The 18,157-nt window shown below is 42.1% G+C and overlaps 1 protein-coding gene across 5 annotated transcripts in view; it reads left to right on the top strand.

The window, feature by feature from the left end:
* Nucleotides 1–14,439, top strand: part of macrod2 (mono-ADP ribosylhydrolase 2) — a 353,444-nt gene extending 339,005 nt beyond the window's left edge. Inside the window, exons 16-18 of one of the 5 annotated variants that reach the window (XM_028422747.1) lie at nucleotides 10,178–10,216; nucleotides 10,606–10,677; nucleotides 13,168–14,439. In XM_028422747.1, coding sequence (XP_028278548.1) covers nucleotides 10,178–10,216; nucleotides 10,606–10,677; nucleotides 13,168–13,190 — 134 coding nt within the window. In that variant the 3' untranslated portion in view covers nucleotides 13,191–14,439. The remainder of the gene's footprint in view (nucleotides 1–10,177; nucleotides 10,217–10,605; nucleotides 10,678–13,167) is intronic. The other 4 variants (XM_028422746.1, XM_028422749.1, XM_028422748.1 and 1 more) reach the window with 4 other exon arrangements.
* The last annotated feature ends 3,718 nt before the right edge of the window (nucleotides 14,440–18,157 follow it).

Here is an 18,157-nt window from a genome sequence, read left to right as displayed (position 1 = left end):
GAGGATCTTAGTTAATTAAATGTTTCATATGCTTAATCATCCGTGCTTTTTGTATCAGGGTGAATGTGTCACCTCAGATCGACTTGTTAACTGTGGTCAAAACAGACCAGATAAGTTGCTCCTAAGCTCATGGTCAAGAAAACGTAAGACGTAGAAAGGATTCTTGGTTCTTGATGAGTTAATTCTTTTTAATTTCCTGGTGGGTTAATTGTTTCGTGGTGTACGTTGATTCGCCTCTGAGCAGAATTCATCCACACTGCACCTGCGCTTGTGGATGTGTTTTATTACAACATTTCCACCTCTTCCTAGTCCTCTTGAAGATTATCATAGCAGGAGTTCTCACTGATTAACCCAATGACGATCAGGTCACACTGTACACATTAATGATTGCACGTTGGAGGCTGTGCTTGAGACAGACATGCCTCTGCAGCATCGTTGGAAAAAAAATAATTAAAAAAAATCCTTGTTTAGCATTAGCACGTTTAAATCCATGTGCTCCCAGTTGTCGTCGATGTCTGTTGACGCCCCGCTGTTCTCACATAACTCAATATTTCACATATGGAAGTGTGTATCACAGCATCGCAGTCCCAGCTCAGTCACACTAAATAAAACCAGGCTAAATAAAACAGCTTTGTGTTTTATCCACGTTCACTTCCACCATCATTATAACTTGTTAATGTAACAATGTTTTCAATCTACACATATACTCCCTTATTGTAGATACAGAGCTGAGAATACTACACAGGTAATGTGAAGGTTCCAATCTGCCATCTGTTGGTTACATTTGCAGGTCTGTTCCAATAAATAGCTGTAAAGTTCCAGCATTTAGTCCTATTTTCTAATTCTGTAAATGATTAACGCCATATTTTAAGAAACCTGTGGGTTTAAGTAGACCATTCCTGTGCAGTAGAGATATATAAGAAGGGAGGCAAAGGGGAGGTGTTCTGGCTGCATGCTCTTCCATCTCGGTGAATCATATCTCGGTTCACAGGTAATGAGATTCTCTGCCTGATAGCTGGGATGCTATAAGGTTCCCCAAATTGAATCAGAATCCAAGAGGCCTATATTTATGAATATTCATAAGACACTTTAAAAATATAAATGGGTAGCTGTATTGTTATTGTGTTTGGTGTATCTCATCAGCATGCCTTGTTCTGGTGACTTGTGAGAGTGGGTACCCGCTTCAGCGAGCTCATAGAGTGCTCATAAATTAAAATAAGACAGACTTTGCCTAAAGCTAAGAATAAATAAATCTGAGTTGTGAACAGAAATTGTTTTTCCTTCATGCAGTGTGATTCTCCTACAAGAGTCGATAGCTATTGTCTTAGCTCCAAAGGTAAGATTTAATGGCTGCACACATTCAATGCCAATGAATAAACGGCAACTCATCCTTCTTCCCTATCCAGTTTTGAACAACTTTCCCCTCTAAAGCATTTGCATCACACACAATCCAACAGGAATCTGGATAAAGTGGCGGAGTATTTCCTATTAAACTACCTCAGTTTGCCCTTTAAATGTGACCAAAAAATGTTTTTTTCCAGTGATATTTGACTGAATCCTTATATTTTTGTGTTTTTTGTGCCGCTCTTTCACTGTGGAAGAATACTTTAAAAGCGTTGCTGGGTGCAGACCAGAAGGGCGAGTGGGGACAGACTGTAATGGCATACTAAAGGCAGGCAGGAGGGACCCTGCAGGGGAGATGCAGAGACAGACCCAGCAGGCTATCTGAAAAATCTGAGTCTCAACAGAGCAGAGACAAGGCGTCATTACGCGAGCACGGAGCTGACAGTCCTTTTGCTTCTCTATCCCTTGATTCGTCTTTGTTTTCCCTTTCTCTCTTCTTAGACCTGCTGTGTTGTTAAAAACATCACAGCAACTCAAGTAACTCAACTTCAGTTCATCATCACTATCCAAATTTCCCCCTGTTTTTATGTCAGAAATGTCTTGCTCTTGATGTTTTTTCCCCTCGCCTGATGGCCAGGATGTGTTGCACATACAGTATTGATAGCAACAACTTCCTTAAATAGCACCATGACTTTGACTTCAACCCATCACATCATCGTATGTGAGGCTCTGAGCGGAAAGCCCAGCTGCATTCACGAGCGCCATATGGTACCCCAACCACATGCACATCATGCATCAACTCCTCTCCCCTCTAAGACCCGCAAACAATCAAAAAAAAGCTCCAAAATGGAGGCGTAAAAAAATTCCTCCTCTGACAACTGCCTTGGGAATTGGCTTCATTCTCCTGTTTGCAAGTGTTGTTTGGGGGATGTTATTGATTTCTATGTATTTTACTCCCCCAGTGTAACAACTTGAGTGTAACAGCAAGCTGACACAAATGGCTCTGCTAAATTCGAGCAGACTTGCCACTGGCAATGTGAAGGTACACATGAAACCTTCGGAGTGCAGTGACCCTCTGTGGTTGCTCTTTTATGTTAAAGCATCAAGTACAAAGAGTGGAATTTCTAAGTAATCCAGTGCAAATCAAATGGGATTTTTTTCTTCGTCTCCTTCTTCTTGCAAGCTTGAATAATTTAGCTCAGAATTCATTGGTATACTCCACTCAGAATTTGTTGTTGCTGAGGTGCACTTTGCATTTATGTTTCTTCGCTGCACTAGTAAAAAAGGATTTCGAGCTTTACTTAATTGGTTGTTTTGTGCCCTTTTGTCTTGGTGTTTTGTGAACAATGGGATACTGGTTGATGTAAATCTAATTTTAGAGAGCAATACAGTCTTTCCTGTGGCTTGGAGTTGTCAGCACACAATTAACTTCTGGCATCACATTGTATATTATAACACTGTGCAGCTCCGGAGGGATCGAGCTGCCACCAGCTGAAGACATTAGGCTATGCTTGTGTTTTATAGCTTTTTTTACTGACTGTGAAAGTTCAGTAACAGCAGCTACACCAGTCACAGCCGTGCTGAGGCATTGTGTCTGAGTGCCATGTGCGGGCACCCACGGTCTTATCGTTATTCTTGTTAATGCAGCTTTTATCGCTGAATTCCATTTGGCTCTCCTCCTCATTCTTAAACTCCGTTTGACTCCTTCCTGCGACTTTGGTAATTTTAGATCATTCAGTATCAAAGGTAACCTATTTTCCAGCAATTTGAAAAATTAAAAGAAAAAAGAATAATATTTCTCACAGGCTGGGGTTCACTTGTAGTTTAGGGAGCAGCTGTACACAAAAGTCACTGTTCAGCTTCTTTAAATTGAGTGAAAAATGCATGTGGTCTGTTGGACATTAAAGTAGATTAGTGCCGACGAAATAAGAAAAATAAATAAATAAATTGTCTTATTCAACTGGGGGATTTTCATGGTAATATCTTTAAGTTCAAATTTTATACCTGCCTTAAAGCCAGCCCTGCGGGTTCAGCTTTTAAACTGCTTAAGGCTTCTCTCTTTCAGTCAGCACGGAGGCCACCACAGAACAAACTAACCACAGCACCTCTCTGTTACCGCCCTGTACTTATTCCCTCTAATAGTCAATAAAGGCTGGCTCTGAGGATTGATCGACTTTTGGAGCGTAAAAATGTCCAAATTTTACAGCAGAAATAAACAGTCTGCTGTCTCACATTAGCATTTTATTTTAGTATAGTAATCACACATATGCGCCCTCCTGTGGCCATGTGAATAAATTGCATGTTTTAATGGCTTCAGGGTCAGTACAAAGTGGCGAACACAGACAGGCTTGTTGTGGCCATTACTGACCTGATGTTTTGCTTGTTTACGTACATAGTACTCCAAAAGGCAATCTCCATTGTATTGTAATGTCTTCTCATCTGAGATGAAGAGTAGATGAACCATGTATGCAGTGTCCATTATGTTGGTCACCTCTAACCCAGACGTCTGCATCAAAGAGAGGGGGCTCATCTAACAAACTACAAGGACACACTTTTTCCCTTTCTTCTTTGAAGCTCCTCTTTTGATCATGCTTATCGTGCCTCCACCGCTGTTTGCTTCAGCAAAAAACGGCAAATGAATCGGCTCTGAGTCGCAGAGTGAATTTGTAAGCTAGCAAAGATGCAACAAATGTATTTTTTTGAAAAGTCTGGAACATATTTTAGTCACAGTCACAAACACACATCCTATAAAAACACACACGGTAGAGAAAAGACGCTGTTGAAATAATGAGTGATCTCTGTATGGGTTGCCTGTCTCCTGGAGGCTGTGAGGAAGATTTGATTGTAGATCTACTTCAGTAAGAAACAGCAGTAAACCCAGGAGAGTTACTGACAACAATGTTCTTTGAGACTCAAACATGTCAGTTGTGTTTTTAAATCTTTAACCCTTTGGATTGTAGATGTCAGTGTGCACTAGGCTCCCTCTTGTTTTTGAGATATTGACCCTTTGCTGTAATCTCAGAAGCTCATTCAGAATGATGCAGCAGGACTGTGTAGTTTCAGCTCTAACATGCATAGCTCTAATAAGTTTGTATATTTTTACCATGGAGAAAAGCATCCAGAGCAGGAAAGAGTCAGTACTGAAATGCCTGATGCAACATCTTCATTGCCTATAATTACATCTCTGTCAGTGCCAAACTTCACTACCGATGCGTATGTTGCTTCTGCAGAGGTCGACCAATCAAGCTGCTCCCTCGCTGACCTTTCAGTAATAGACAGCTGCTCTGTCAGGGCTCCTGGTTTCACTGCAGTCTAGACAAGTGCTTTGATTATATTGACCAGTCAGATCCATGATCTACTGTGGAAAACCTTGAGCTGTCCAAAAGAGGCATCGCTTCATAACTGCAAAGCTGGCCTGGGCGATGTCCTCACAGCAAACACGCTGCATCTGCACCTCCCTCAGCTGTACCGTGCTGTGTCCCCATTTTAATGTATCGCGGGGGTTAGCCGCATCACCTGGTGCCAGATCCGCCGCTCCCCCTGCACGACTGTCTACGCCTTGATATAGTAAACCACAATAGGTAGTGAAAACAGCAGCGGGCAGCTTCCTGCAGCCGGCCCTCTGCCAGCGAGAGGCGAGTCTAAAGATTATGTAAAGTAATTCAGTGAGTGATGAGAGAGGAGCAGGCCACCACTGACAGCAGGTTTAGCAGGTATGTAGGTCACACAGGGGGAGGCCTCTTTTGCATTTTTTCCCTTCCATGTCTATTTTTGTGTTGTCTCTCTCTTTCTCTCACTTCTTCACTTAATCAGTTATTCACTTCTTTCATCTCTGTGTATCTCAGTGTTCTGGCTCTTTTTTTAATCTCCTCTTTTGTCTTGTGACAGACCGCGGTGACTGTCTCACACTACCATGGACTAAGTAAAGGGATAGAAATGAGACTAAAAGGAGAGACTTCAATGGAGAGGCAGCATTTTATTATCGCTCCCATTTCTTTCAACTTAGTGTCTTAACAAAGGTTAGCCAGTGGTCAGTTTTCCCTTGACCCTGTTTTTTCTCCTGCCATTGCTCGCGGCCTTCTAATCATCTTCAATTTTCTCTAGAGTAGTAGCTTAACCCCAAAGCAGATGGTGTCCTGTTCTCTTTTCACTCATTCAGGGCACTTTGTATTTTCTCATCTTGTCAAGCATGGCCCGGCCTGTGTAATGAGCTTGGGCCTTTTCAGTCTGTTTAGAGGACCCCCGACCCGAGTCGGAGACGCCCAACCACAGCCGCCACTGCAAGGTTACCCAAACCCGCAGGGGAGCACAATGCTACTTAGTGTCCACAACCCTTGGCCTTTTCTTAGGAAGAAGAAAGCTGGAATATTAATGAAGACTCTTTGGCTTTTCAGGAGGTTAGAAGTAGAGAGGGGCGGTCACAGTGTTTACTGAACAGGCTTGTTTTCATCTCCCTTTCAGCCCCGCAGGTCACAGCTCAGTGCTCTTTAATTGGCTCAGATTGTCAGACAGTGTTCCATCTCATAGAAAAGAAACTCCAAGTATCGAACGCCGAGTCCCCCTTCCTTACAAAATCCTCTTTTTTTTTTACTGTTTTAAGAGTGGCAGCTCATGCAGTTAGGCTAGTTCTACAAGCCTGCACTACAAACTTTGGCATTAACATATGAAAATGTGCTGCTTTCCACATTTACCAGCTCATTAGTTCTTTTTTGTTGGGCACTTGTTGAGGTCCACCCGCTCTTGTTTTGCTTGAGCAGGGATGTCTTTAATTATGTTTGCTGTAGGCATATCAGACCCAAAGCTATTAGTCCATGCAAAGTTCAATAAAAAGGGCTCTTTGAAAGTTGTATAATATACATGGCCCAATCCAGACCAGGCCTAGCTCTCTTATAGACCACCCAGTTTATACTCCGAAATCAATTTTGCCCCTCCTGAAAAGAAAGGAACTTCAGACCTCAACATTCTTCTCCTTTATTCTCTTCTGATGGAGTGCTGTTAAGGAAGCGGCCACTCAGACTAAACTCGAGCAAAAATGTTATGAGATGGTAAATGTTTTTCTGCTGATTTTAATTTATACCCTAGTGGGCCTTTTATAGAAGATTCGGAGTGACCGTTTGTGAGAAAAGTAGGGGGCTGATGGTTTTCAGAAGTTCTTACGCTGAGACTGTGATGGGTCACATTCATTGTTTGAGTGGGAGCAGATGGTCACCTGTGTGATCCACCAGGGATCAAAGCTCCAGGACCTGTTCAGACACAGTGGACCAGGCTGCCACGCCACGGTTTAAGGATCAAATGAACAGAAGAAATTCTCTTGGGGAACTGACACCGTAGGGCACAGACACTTCTACACCTCCACGCCTCCATCGATTTCTTTTTCATTCTTCCACTGCTCAAGAAGAGAACTTGAATAAAAGACAGTGAGATGTCCTGTGGCTGAGGGACAAAGGAAACCTCCTGTTCTGCCCAAGGCTCTTGTCTGTAACATTAAGCAGAGACGGTTCCCATGCTGCTATGTGGGTGACCCACAGGGACCGCGTCCCTTGTGGGCTGAGTGAGCTGGAATGACAAGACCATTAAAAGTGGAGCAAAAGCAGAACTGCTGGTGACAAATGCTTTTCAACAACAAAGAAAATAATGAGCGGACCTATCAAACAAAAGCTCCTGCTAATCAAATATCTGTCCTTTATTCACTCAATGCTTTAAACCCATCACATGCCGATGCAGGAGGTTCAAACACGTTCTCTATCACGGCTGAACACTGTGCTGCAGTACACTAATGCTGACCAACAAAACGCTAACTACCTCTTGTCTAATAAATGAATGGAAGGTAGGGGGATGTAATTTTCTGCTTGTCTGCATACGAGGGTGACTTATGCCCAAACCCTCTTCCTTCCGCTCTCTTCTCTCTGTGTGGAAATGTGAACACATGCGCATTTTTCTCATCCTCCGTCTTGATGGCTCCGCAGGATGTTTTCACTGAACTTCTGAAAAGCTGATGTGAAAAATGTGCAAAAGTTGGGCAAACCTTTTAAATGTTTCGGATCTGCTGGGTGACCTGTGCTCATTTGCAAATGAATCTGTCCTCACTGAAGCATTATGATGTCATGAGAAATAATGAAATATTTAAAAGCAGATTAAAAATATATATATATTAAGACAACTCATTGCTAGTTTGCTGAATTTGCACCACTAAGTACTTTCTGGGATTTTTATTATGATGTTGCGGTCCCTTGAATATTCATTATCACAATAAGCTATAGAGTAATTCTGCTGTGTTTACTGGTAATTTACATGGAGGCAGGGAGACGCAGCCCCTCAGGTCCTTGGTGCCAGTCTTAAGATTGGTGTAAGCTGTCCAGTTTCTTGCTGAGGGAGTCATTTCAGTCTGTTTTTCTCCTTTTTTTTGTCTGCCCTCTGCGGACTGCGCCTCTCCTTCAGCAGAACCTTGACAGAGGCCCGTTTTTCTCTCTCCCCCCATCTTGTTTATGTGTTTACCACAGTATACCGAGAAGCCCGCCTAAATGATGGCCCCTCCGCTGTCAGCACACAGGAGTCAAATTAGAGAGTGAGACAGACCTATGTTGCTTTTCCCTCCGAGCGCTGGGCAGGCAGATGGAGGCTGGGGCCACAAGCAATTGAAATTCTGAGTAGCTTTTTGCTTTGTTTTGATCAGTGCTGGATATTAGAGGAGGAGGATGCTACCCTGTAGCACCAAGACTGTGCTGTTATTACCTGGGAGAGGTGGGGGGGGGGGGCGCATCTGGAATGAGGCCAGTACTTCAGTGCACTCCTGCTGCTGCACTCGGGTAGCTATGTAAGCTCACATGATGGAAGTTCCACAGCTTTAATGTGCATCAATTGTTTATGTGGAAACGTGGTAATATCATATTATGTGCATGCATTATTTATTACACCGTGCTATAGGGCTGCTGCTCATACACACGTGACACAATGTTTATGTCGATGTATAACTGCCGTGAGGGGTTAATCTGCTTCTTTGATTAATTTATAATAATAAAGCAGAAGACTAGATCATAGAGTGTGTAGAGTTATTGTAGCTTTGTTCTTTTTTTATCTTATTGTGGTTGTTTATTTGTACTTGAAGCGATTGCAGAGAAAACAAATAAATGATGTTTAAACAAGCCTAGATACGCCAGATTGTTCAAAGCAGTTTTTAATCAGTAGTAAAACTTTGTGGTTATAACCCTTTACTGTACAGGAAACATGTTAGCATGACACTCAGCTAAGTATGGAAGCTGGAACCTGTCCTCACCAAAACAATAGTAGTGATTGAATGTGATTGAAGCATGTTTTTATCGACGTATCCTCCAGAAATCTGGCTTCTAACATTTGTTTGAGTTGTATTTTAGATTGTTCAAAACTATGATCATTTCCTAAAGCTGGTTTTGCCGCCTGTTCTCAGCAGGAAACATGGGGTTAATATTCCAGGAACGCTGATAGTAACCATGTAACAGGCTGTAAATATGTTTATTTCCACTGTAAGAGCATTAATAGTTTGTAGTTACAAACTAAAACTAGTTAATAGTTGTAGTTTTACTATTTACTGGGACTGACTCACTTTTGGAGCCAGCCTCAAGTGGCCATTTTAGGAACTGCAGTTTTTTTCATGCTTCCATGTTGGCTTCATTCCTAAAAACTGGAAGTTGACAACATGGAAAATGAATTCCACTCTGTATGCCATAAGCTTGCACTCCCCTGTTTGTTGAGTCATTTTACATAACCTTGCTCAAGCAGCAGCCATTAGCAATCTGAGGACGTGCTGGATAGGTCTCACACTGGAGGTCTCAGTCCCAGATCAGTTAGATCAATAAGTGTAATGATGTTATTACTGGTAGAAGTCAGAGCCACCGAACCAAAACTATAAAAAGTGCGATCCACATTGTAAATAACCAGATGATGCTTGAAATAGTTTTGTTTAAAACAACAAAATTGTATTTTGCCCCCTGCCAGTTCCCTGCCTCAGATCAAAAGATAAAGGAGGCCGAGCCTGTTGTTGATTGTTGTTGCTTCATCCTTCCTTCCTTCTGCCATCCTCGAGTCCCAGCGGTGTCTACGACCGGAGAAATTATCCCAAAAATATTACAGCAGATTAAATCAGAAGCACAGTAATGCATGTTCTCCATAGCTGACAGCCTCCGGGTCATATTCTCAGAGAAGTCATTATGTAATACACAATGCATGCTTTGTATAAAAACCTTGAGAACCTGGTGTGTGTGTGTCCAAACCTGCAATTACAAGTGAGGAATCTGCTTTTTCTTTTTATAGAGATTAAATAACCTTGACCGCAGACTTGTTGCTGTAAACAAACACATCGCTGAGCACACTCTGGACTCTACACGTTCACGCCTAAGCAGTTGTGTTTGTTTACATCATCACAGGACTGCCTGGGGAGTGCGGTTGTTTTTATGGCATGCTTTGTTTGAATGATTGTTGTTGCAAAGGGCGGGGGGGGGTTGGAGGTTTGCTCAGGGAGTGACGAGAAAGCAGTTGTGCGACTGCAGCGGTAACAAGGAGGATAGACGGGGGGGAGAAGGATGTGTGGAGGGGAGCCCTTACGGGGATGGTAGTCTGTAATTAATTTTGCATAATCTTCCTCCCCCCTCGCATTTGTTTGGTTCTTTTTTTTTAAACTACATCTCTTTAGGAAGGCGCAAAATGAAATTCCAGGCATGAGAGAAGAATAGAAATCTGAGACCATGATGTTGATCTTTAATGTGGATGGTCCCTCTTTTTGAAAGCTGTACCAAAAAGTTGAGCCTTGTGTACACTGTAACATGTAACTAACATGTCTGTGTCTATATGTGCACTACAGATGTCTCTGAGGTCAATGACACCGGCACCAGCAATGGAGGTGAGGGAAGGGTCGTGTTGTTTCGCCATCAACCATTCACTCACTCTCCTTCCTCCATTTCTCAACATTTTGTGTCGTCTCTGCTTTTCTAACTAACTGATCCACATTCACAGTAAACATTGGAGTTCTAAACATGTATTAAATGCACCAGCAGAAGTCAGTGCTGTAATATATTCCCGTTACAGTTTGAGGCAGATGTTCAGATCCAAGTTCAAACCAGATCTCAGACTGTTCTTGTTATCTAACTACAAACTGTACCTGTTCAGGAGCTCAGCAGGGCAGCAGTGTTTAGGTAAACTGTTGTTTTTCTGTGGAGCATTAACATCTTGCTTGATTTTCATTGCCTCTTTTTCTCTTCTTCCTTTATTTTCTTTGCTTCTTGTTTATAGATGAGATGAAAGATCATGTTGAGGGCTCAGAAGAACCTGCTTCAGCTCTAACTGACAGCATTCAGTCCAAAGGTAGGAGTACCGAGGGAGCGCGCTCGCTCACTGGCTCGCACATCTATCAGGCACATATCTCTGTTTATAAGTAGATTCTTATTAGTGGCCACAGCTGCTGAATTAAAACTCCCTCCTTTCAGAGAGTCCTCAGCTCCGTGTGTTATCCAGTTTCACCCTCCTCGCCTCCCCGTCTGTCTCCGTCTCCTTGTGTCTGTAGGGGGAGGCGTCAGGCGGGCAGTTTGTACATGCTCCTCCAGGGCCAAATGCATTTGTAAATCCTCTCCCCCCATTTCAGGTCTGCAACTCTAACCCTGATATTTTAGTGTGCTCTGCGTGTCAGCACGTCTTTGGAGATTGAGTGTGATGAATTACCTGCAAACTCAACTATCAGGCATTTAATAAATCAAGTGTGCAACGCCATATTATTTTAACATGCAGCCAACACACAGTGTAGGGGCAGTAATCATGCCAATAAATCATATTTGATAAGGATACCACACTGTTGTTACTCTTAGCTCTCCGTTGAGATTTAGGGTAATAAGACGGTGTGTAATTTGAATGTAGACATCTGTGGAGAGTGCGGTGAATTTCTATGACTGCCTTCGCTGTGTGTGTGTGTCTGTGGAGTTCTGGAGCCAAAAAATGGGATTCAGATTTGGGCATTCATAGAGTTTGCAGGTAGAAAAAAAAATCATTAAGCAACTGCTATGAACAGATTGTCGGGGTTGAATAAATAGGACAGGCTAGCAGCATATGAAATAAGTTGGCAGAGACAAACGGCTTGGTGTGGAAAAGGAGAGAGCTTAAACAATGCCAGACACAGAGGAAGAGAAGAAAAGGCTTGTTGTCGAACAACCCTGTGGATCAGGGTGGGATGAGGGTATGTACTGGAGCTGGTTAACAGATAGTGTGCTGTTAAAAGCAGAGTATAGTCTAAACACATGTGTTGGTAGTGATTTACAGACTGCCCTGTCGATGGTTTACTTTATCCTTACAGAAGATTCATGTTGCTGTTTGCAGTGAAATGAGAACAGAGAGGATGGATTGTCAGCGTCTCTCTTCCCATTTCTGCATCATCATAGACTGAATGTTGGCAAAATCTAACTTCATGTAGCTCATGGTATTGTAGTTACTAAATTATACTTCTATCAATACCTTATATTGATTATATTACTTACATGCAAAGACCCCATAGACAAATTGTAAAAGTAAAGTTTTGATAGTTGCAAAATAAGTGTATAAGTGTATAAACACAGTTGCAACTGCAATGACCCCAAGTCACTCCAACTCTCAGCACAGGGGAGTGGCTGATTACCATAATGTTTAAATGCTGCTGGTGTCCAATCCTATAATAACAGAAAACCTTCTATTGCTCCATAGTCCACATTAGCATTAACAGCTCTTTACTCACCAGTGTAGAAAATTGTTGAGTGAAAGAAAGATGGAAACCCCAATGTTAACACTTGTTTTGATGCTGCTGAATGACACCTCTGGCCTGTTGTTCAGCAAGAACTTACTTACTTTTAATTGTATAGTTACAAACACAAATAATAATTTAATAGAGCAAAGAAGCGTACATTATTTTACTTTATACACAGAAACACAAACTTCTCAAACCTCCACAGATTTTGGTTCAGAGTTAACATTGGCTTTGCGCTCCTGGAGGTGGTTCTTCATCAGAAGATGTACGCTTCAGGTCGTTGTCATGTTAGAAGAGAAAACCATGACAGGTCTAGTTTTTGCTGCAGACAGCGTTAGGTTTTCTTTCAAGATAAGACTCTAGTGTTGTTTCATCTGACCAAATGACACACTTCCAGTACGTGTGATCTTTCCCCAGGTTGTTCTGGGTTGGTTCTTAACTGCATTTATTGTGACTTGATACCTCTGGCACAAGAATTTCCTTCGGGATTAATAAAGTTTTATCTTATCTTATCTTATCTTATCTTATCTTGTCCTTGGCATACGGCAGGTGTCTTTTCTGCAGAAGTTGAGTTTTTCTCGGTCTGCAGCCTGGCCGTCCATTCCTGTGTAGGAGCAGCCAACCTTTTGTTAGGTGATCTGCTACACCTGTGCAGGACTGAGACACATCTCTCACTAGTTTTCTTTCCAGAGGCCTTCAAATGTTTTAGCTTCCTATCTATCATTCTGCACTGTTTGACTCTCTTTGACCTTCTTGATAATACCTCTCACACCAGTTCTTGAATCTTGGCAGCGCTTTGATAAACTTGCATATCCTTCTCCTGCTTTGTTGGCATTAACAGTACTTTTTCTCAAGTTGAAACATAGTTCTTAAAGGCAAAACACTGCTTGTTACACTGCGTGTGTACTGCAAGATACCAATCCTCAATTTAAGGGCAAATAAAATGCTTAAAAGCATAGAAAACATTGCATGACATTGATCTACACTGTGGCGAAAATTCAAGTTAAAAATTTCCCTTTAACTTAGGAATTATTTAAAGTTTCCATATAAAACTGTGGGGGTATCTTTGTTTTTGTTTTTTTACCCAGATCCTGTTGAGAAGAATGAATGACCAGCTGAGGGGATGACAATCAACCTCATCTGACAGCCAGCAAACTGTGCGAAGGCCAACCACACTGGTGTCAGACTGGCCCATGTCAGTGTGGGCTCTGACACTGGCCCAGGACAACCAGTTACTCACAAGATGCTCACATTCCCAACGTTACTCAGCCTCCCCTTTCTTTGTTTAAAAAAAACTATTCATCCCTGAAGTATGTATGTAATGTATGTATGTACAAAGCTACTTACTATAGGACTTGAACATATCAACCAGAAAAAGATGAGCCATACCTCACTGTGTGTTAGAGTCATACATCATTTTGCCAGCTTGGTGCGACGAGATAAACCAGGTTCAAGTCTCTTTGTTTGATAAAGCCACTGTGAGAGCATGGTGAAGCTGTCGGAGGACAACAGCCACGTCTCCTACATGTTGACGGATGGGGCGATGCTTAACATCAGCCATCCTTTAGTCCTTACAACCACCACAGCAGTCATGATGACATTAAAGCGCGGAATACCTGACAACACCCTGCAACACACCGACACCTGCCATGTCCGCTCCCACGCGCTGCTGCGACTCGAGCTGCATTGTTTAATCATCATTGATTCAGACTGTGGTCCGTAAGGCGACTTCCAGGCCTTTCATCTGTGAACATCACTAAACGCGTCTCATCTCTGCCGCCACCGCCACTGTGTTTAACTCATTCCACCAGGAAACTGTTCATCAACACCCATTGCACACAAACAAGGATGAGTCTTAAAAAAAAAAGTAACAAAAAAAAACGATTAGTTCTTTTTCCCCTCCCCTTTTTTCCTTTTCCATTTCCAGTGCATGCCAGAAAATTGCTTTGAACTTCACCAACATAAACAGGAATTACAGTCCTCTTCGCTTTCGCTTGTCTCTTTACCAGATTGTCTATAATTGTATCAAAGGAATCTGCCTTATTTCATATCAGACTACAAAAAAAATCACAATCACAGGCCCAAGGAGGTGGTCCAAGTATGAGTTCTTGGTTGTGTATTGCTTGCAGATAATTTGTATTTTTAGGTACATCATGTAATGGCTAATACCTGTTGTTTTCCTTTCTTTATTTGATTTTAAAAAATGGGCTTTGCTTTCTGTTATTAAATGTTGGTATGATTCATAAATTACTTTCAGTGGTGCCATACTAAAGATCAAATGAATTACAGTTCTATGAAATGATGCCTTCATACTTTGATGTTTGCTTTGCTAAACTATAACAGAAACAACTAATAAAGTTTAAGGTGGAAGCCATGTGTCAGCTTTTAATGTGTCTTTTTGACTTTACTTATAGCTGCAGCTAATGTTTTATTTTATTTTAATACTACAGTCGATTTCCCTCCAGTTATATGTGCACAACTGTAACAGAGCAATCAGTTGTGTGTCTCCGGGTAGACAGAAACAATTAGTCTGTCCTGTGATCTCCAGCGTTCTCGCGCTCTGGCCCTCAGGCTTTCTCTTGTATCAAAAGAGACAAGATATCTGGCAGACCCTCGAACCCTTGAGCAGCCCACCCCCCCCCACCACACCGCACCTCCCTACCGCTCACTCTGAGAAACTGACTAATGGCTGGAGACCTCACAAGGAGTTTGTTATCAAAGCGGCAGCTCTTCAGAGCAGAGCCTGTCCATCAAATCACCTTTCTTATCTGAAACGAAAATGTTACCTTAACAGCTCTTCAAATCTTTGGCGAATGTTTATTATTCATAATCCCTGCAGTCACACTGATGCATGTACACGCTTCCAACACTGAGCCACTGCAGTGTGGTGACTTTGATTCCACCAATGGCAGCATATCAAAGCAAAAGTCTGCAAGACTTCCCTCCAGACCTGTCAGAGACAAAAACTTCTGAAAGACTGAACAAACTACAGAAAAGACCAAGTATGTTGGAGACAATGAGCAACAATGCTAATTGGATCAAGTTTGTTAACCAGTTTCTGAGACCTCTGCACCATCAACATGATCGTATATCCCGCCATCCATCCATTTCCTTAACCCACTTTGTGCTGGACAGGGTCAGCTGTCAATGGGTGAGAAGCAGGCAACACCCTGGAGAGGTCTCCATCTTTTGCAGGGCTAAACCCTGAAAACATGTTGTATACAATGCCAGACTTGTCACCTGCCCCCTGGTGGATTTATCCATGCTCTGCACTCTTTGTTTTCTGCAACCACATCATTGCTGTGGTAAAAAAACAAGCAGCAGCCTCTTGAATCCAATGCAGAAGTGTGAAAAGTTGCAGTTCACACCGCCACCACTGGGGGCTCTCTTCTAAAGCGAGTCAATCCCCGTAGACTCCCACGTCAAAATCACCAGCTCACCAGTCAGAACTCTCAGTCCAGAAGAGCACAGTGCTAGGAACAGCTAAGATACTGCGAAGAACCCTCAAACTCCCAGGCCTCTGGTAGAGGCCCCAAGATTCAGGAAGACACACCACCCAGAAAGGGGTGAGGGAATTTATTGTGTGTGTGTTTATCTTATACAGAACTTGTTTAAAGGTTAAAAAATACACATAAACAATTTCTGTCTAATTCAAATTTCAAGTTAATCACCCACAGAACAGGAATAGACTTTGCCTAATCAAAGTGAAAAAGGAATAAAAATGAGACAAGAAACTAAATTTGAATGGCGGCTGTACAGATGAGGGCTGCAGAGAGCTGGAGGTGAGGAAACTTCATCAGAGCTAGGTCAACCAACACCTGAACTGCACTGTAAGATAACAGCTCCTCTCTCACTCAACACACATCCCTCCTCCAGATCAAGGTTTTTCAGCAAACTGTGTTCATTTCAATATAATTAAAACTGAAGTAAATGTCAGACGAAAATATTTCCCTGAAATAAAAATGAGTCTTCAGTGTAATTTGTGTGAATTTGTTATCCCTACAAGCTGCATATGCTGCATCTACATTACTGAGACACAGTGAGTCTCTCAGTAATGAGTTTGTAGTTATTCTGAATTCTCCCTGAACTCTGAAACAGAACTGAATTATAAACATCGAATAAAAGAAAAACAAAGATGGACACCTTGTTCAAAATACAGTGGTGACTGCTTACATGCTAAGCTAGCCACTGTATTACACAGGACGATGAACTTTACACCTCTGTTGCTGTAGTACTTTGTCCGTAGATCAAAGCTGCACTATGTGTACGACAAACACCAAAAATCCCAAAGTCCCAACATGACTTGACACGCTACACATACAGCACGCTGTGCGATGAAACCAGTCTGCACCAAACAACACTGCCTCAAGTGACAGCCTGTCAAGCAATTTATCACACTGTGCAGATCTCTTCACCTCCGAGATCCTCCACTCCTCTACAAGCTTGTCATGTATTGTTGGAGCAGTAGCATTGAATCAAGCTCTGTCTTAGTCTTCTAATCCAAATCTGGTCCGATACAGACTTTCTTTTCATAATTGTTCACATGAGAATAGTCTGACAGTCAATACTTATTTAGTCCCAAAAAAGCATCAGGTTTCTCAGCTGTTGATGTGAAGACCCCATGAAAAAACAAGGTACCATGTTTGTGTTCCATTAACTTGTCGCATGCCAAGCAGATGTCAGTAGCAATTGTCCCTGGAACGGAGACCGTTGAAAATTTAATGACTTCATTTAAATGTTGCATGTCAGAGCACAAGGTTCCCTGAACTTGAGCAGTAGGTAGTGTCAGGGGAAACAGCTTCATCGCAGGCTTGCTGCTTAGCTCCGGCTCCTTGGTGTATATATATATAAAAAAACACTCTTTCAGTCATTTCAGAGCTGAAATAACAAACTACGACACAGAAACAGCCTGCCGTCCTGGTTTACACCTAACAATGTTAGGTTTTCTGACTTAGATCAGAGTTGTGAGGTTGAAATTGTTCACTCACATCTTCAATAACAGCGGTGCAAAAACATCTCACAGGCATGTGTCTTCACATTAAAATAGACCGTAACACATGAGGTGTTTATTTGATTGACATGTGTACGAGATGTTGTCAGTATCTAACGAGTCTTGTCAAGCAGCGTCTAGCTGATGTGACATGCTCCATTTATTTCTAAATGAAAGCTCAGCGGACCTCTTTTTATATAAACACACACACATTACCTTGATCTCTCGCCTACTCACAGCTTTTTCCCCACTATCGCTATGACTCCACCCACTTTCTCCCACCCTGCCTCCTGCACCACTCACAGCAACCCGGCGCCACAGTAGCTGTTAACATAGCAGAAGCAACCTGGAGAAGAAAAAAAAAATTCCAGCTCTAAAGCTTTAAATCCCAGCGCTAGATAAGCTGTTTTTTTTTTTATCTGAAGTACAGTGTTTGTCCTTCATGAAAATTCATCGGCCCCACAAGAGGCAAAGGCAACACTATAGGTGAACTAAGCCGAGATAAACACTCTAATTGGGATGAAAATTGATGCCATTCATTATGGATGCCTGTCTTCAAAGGCAGCAAGAGCCACTGAAATGTTGAAAGGAAATTGACTTGCAGCGTCGCTAGTTTGCTTTGAACAAGTAAGAATACGTCGATTAAACTCCACCAGCACCAGACAGTTATGCAGATTACATTTGCTGTCTGACTAAAAAAGCATTTGTCTCATGCTGATGGCCCCTCCAGACACCAGAACAGAAGAGAAAGAGGATTAATAAACTAATTCTATCGCTCTCGTTCTGTGTTGTTCCTCTAATTATCAGCTTGATATTATGCATATTCGGGTGATGTGGCAAAGTCTCACCGTTATGGGAGATTTTAGTGCAGGTAAACCAAAGCTGCTAACACACAGTGAAGACTTTTTTTCTGCTCTGTGGTTCAGCTGAGAATTTTTATGATTTTTTTTTACCCATCAGCTTGCTCAGAATAACAACGCAGTGATAATCCACACGCCTGATTTCATTCCTCTGTTGTTTTCTAAACAAAACAATACTTAGTCCTGGATAAAGGAAGGAATTTCAGTATAAAACTAATGTGTGCTCTT

The sequence above is a fragment of the Parambassis ranga genome, chromosome 15 (assembly GCF_900634625.1).
Source record: "Parambassis ranga chromosome 15, fParRan2.1, whole genome shotgun sequence".
Classification (NCBI taxonomy): domain Eukaryota; kingdom Metazoa; phylum Chordata; class Actinopteri; family Ambassidae; genus Parambassis; species Parambassis ranga.
Note: the sequence above shows the minus strand (reverse complement) of the source record. Positions and strands in the feature narration are given on the sequence as shown.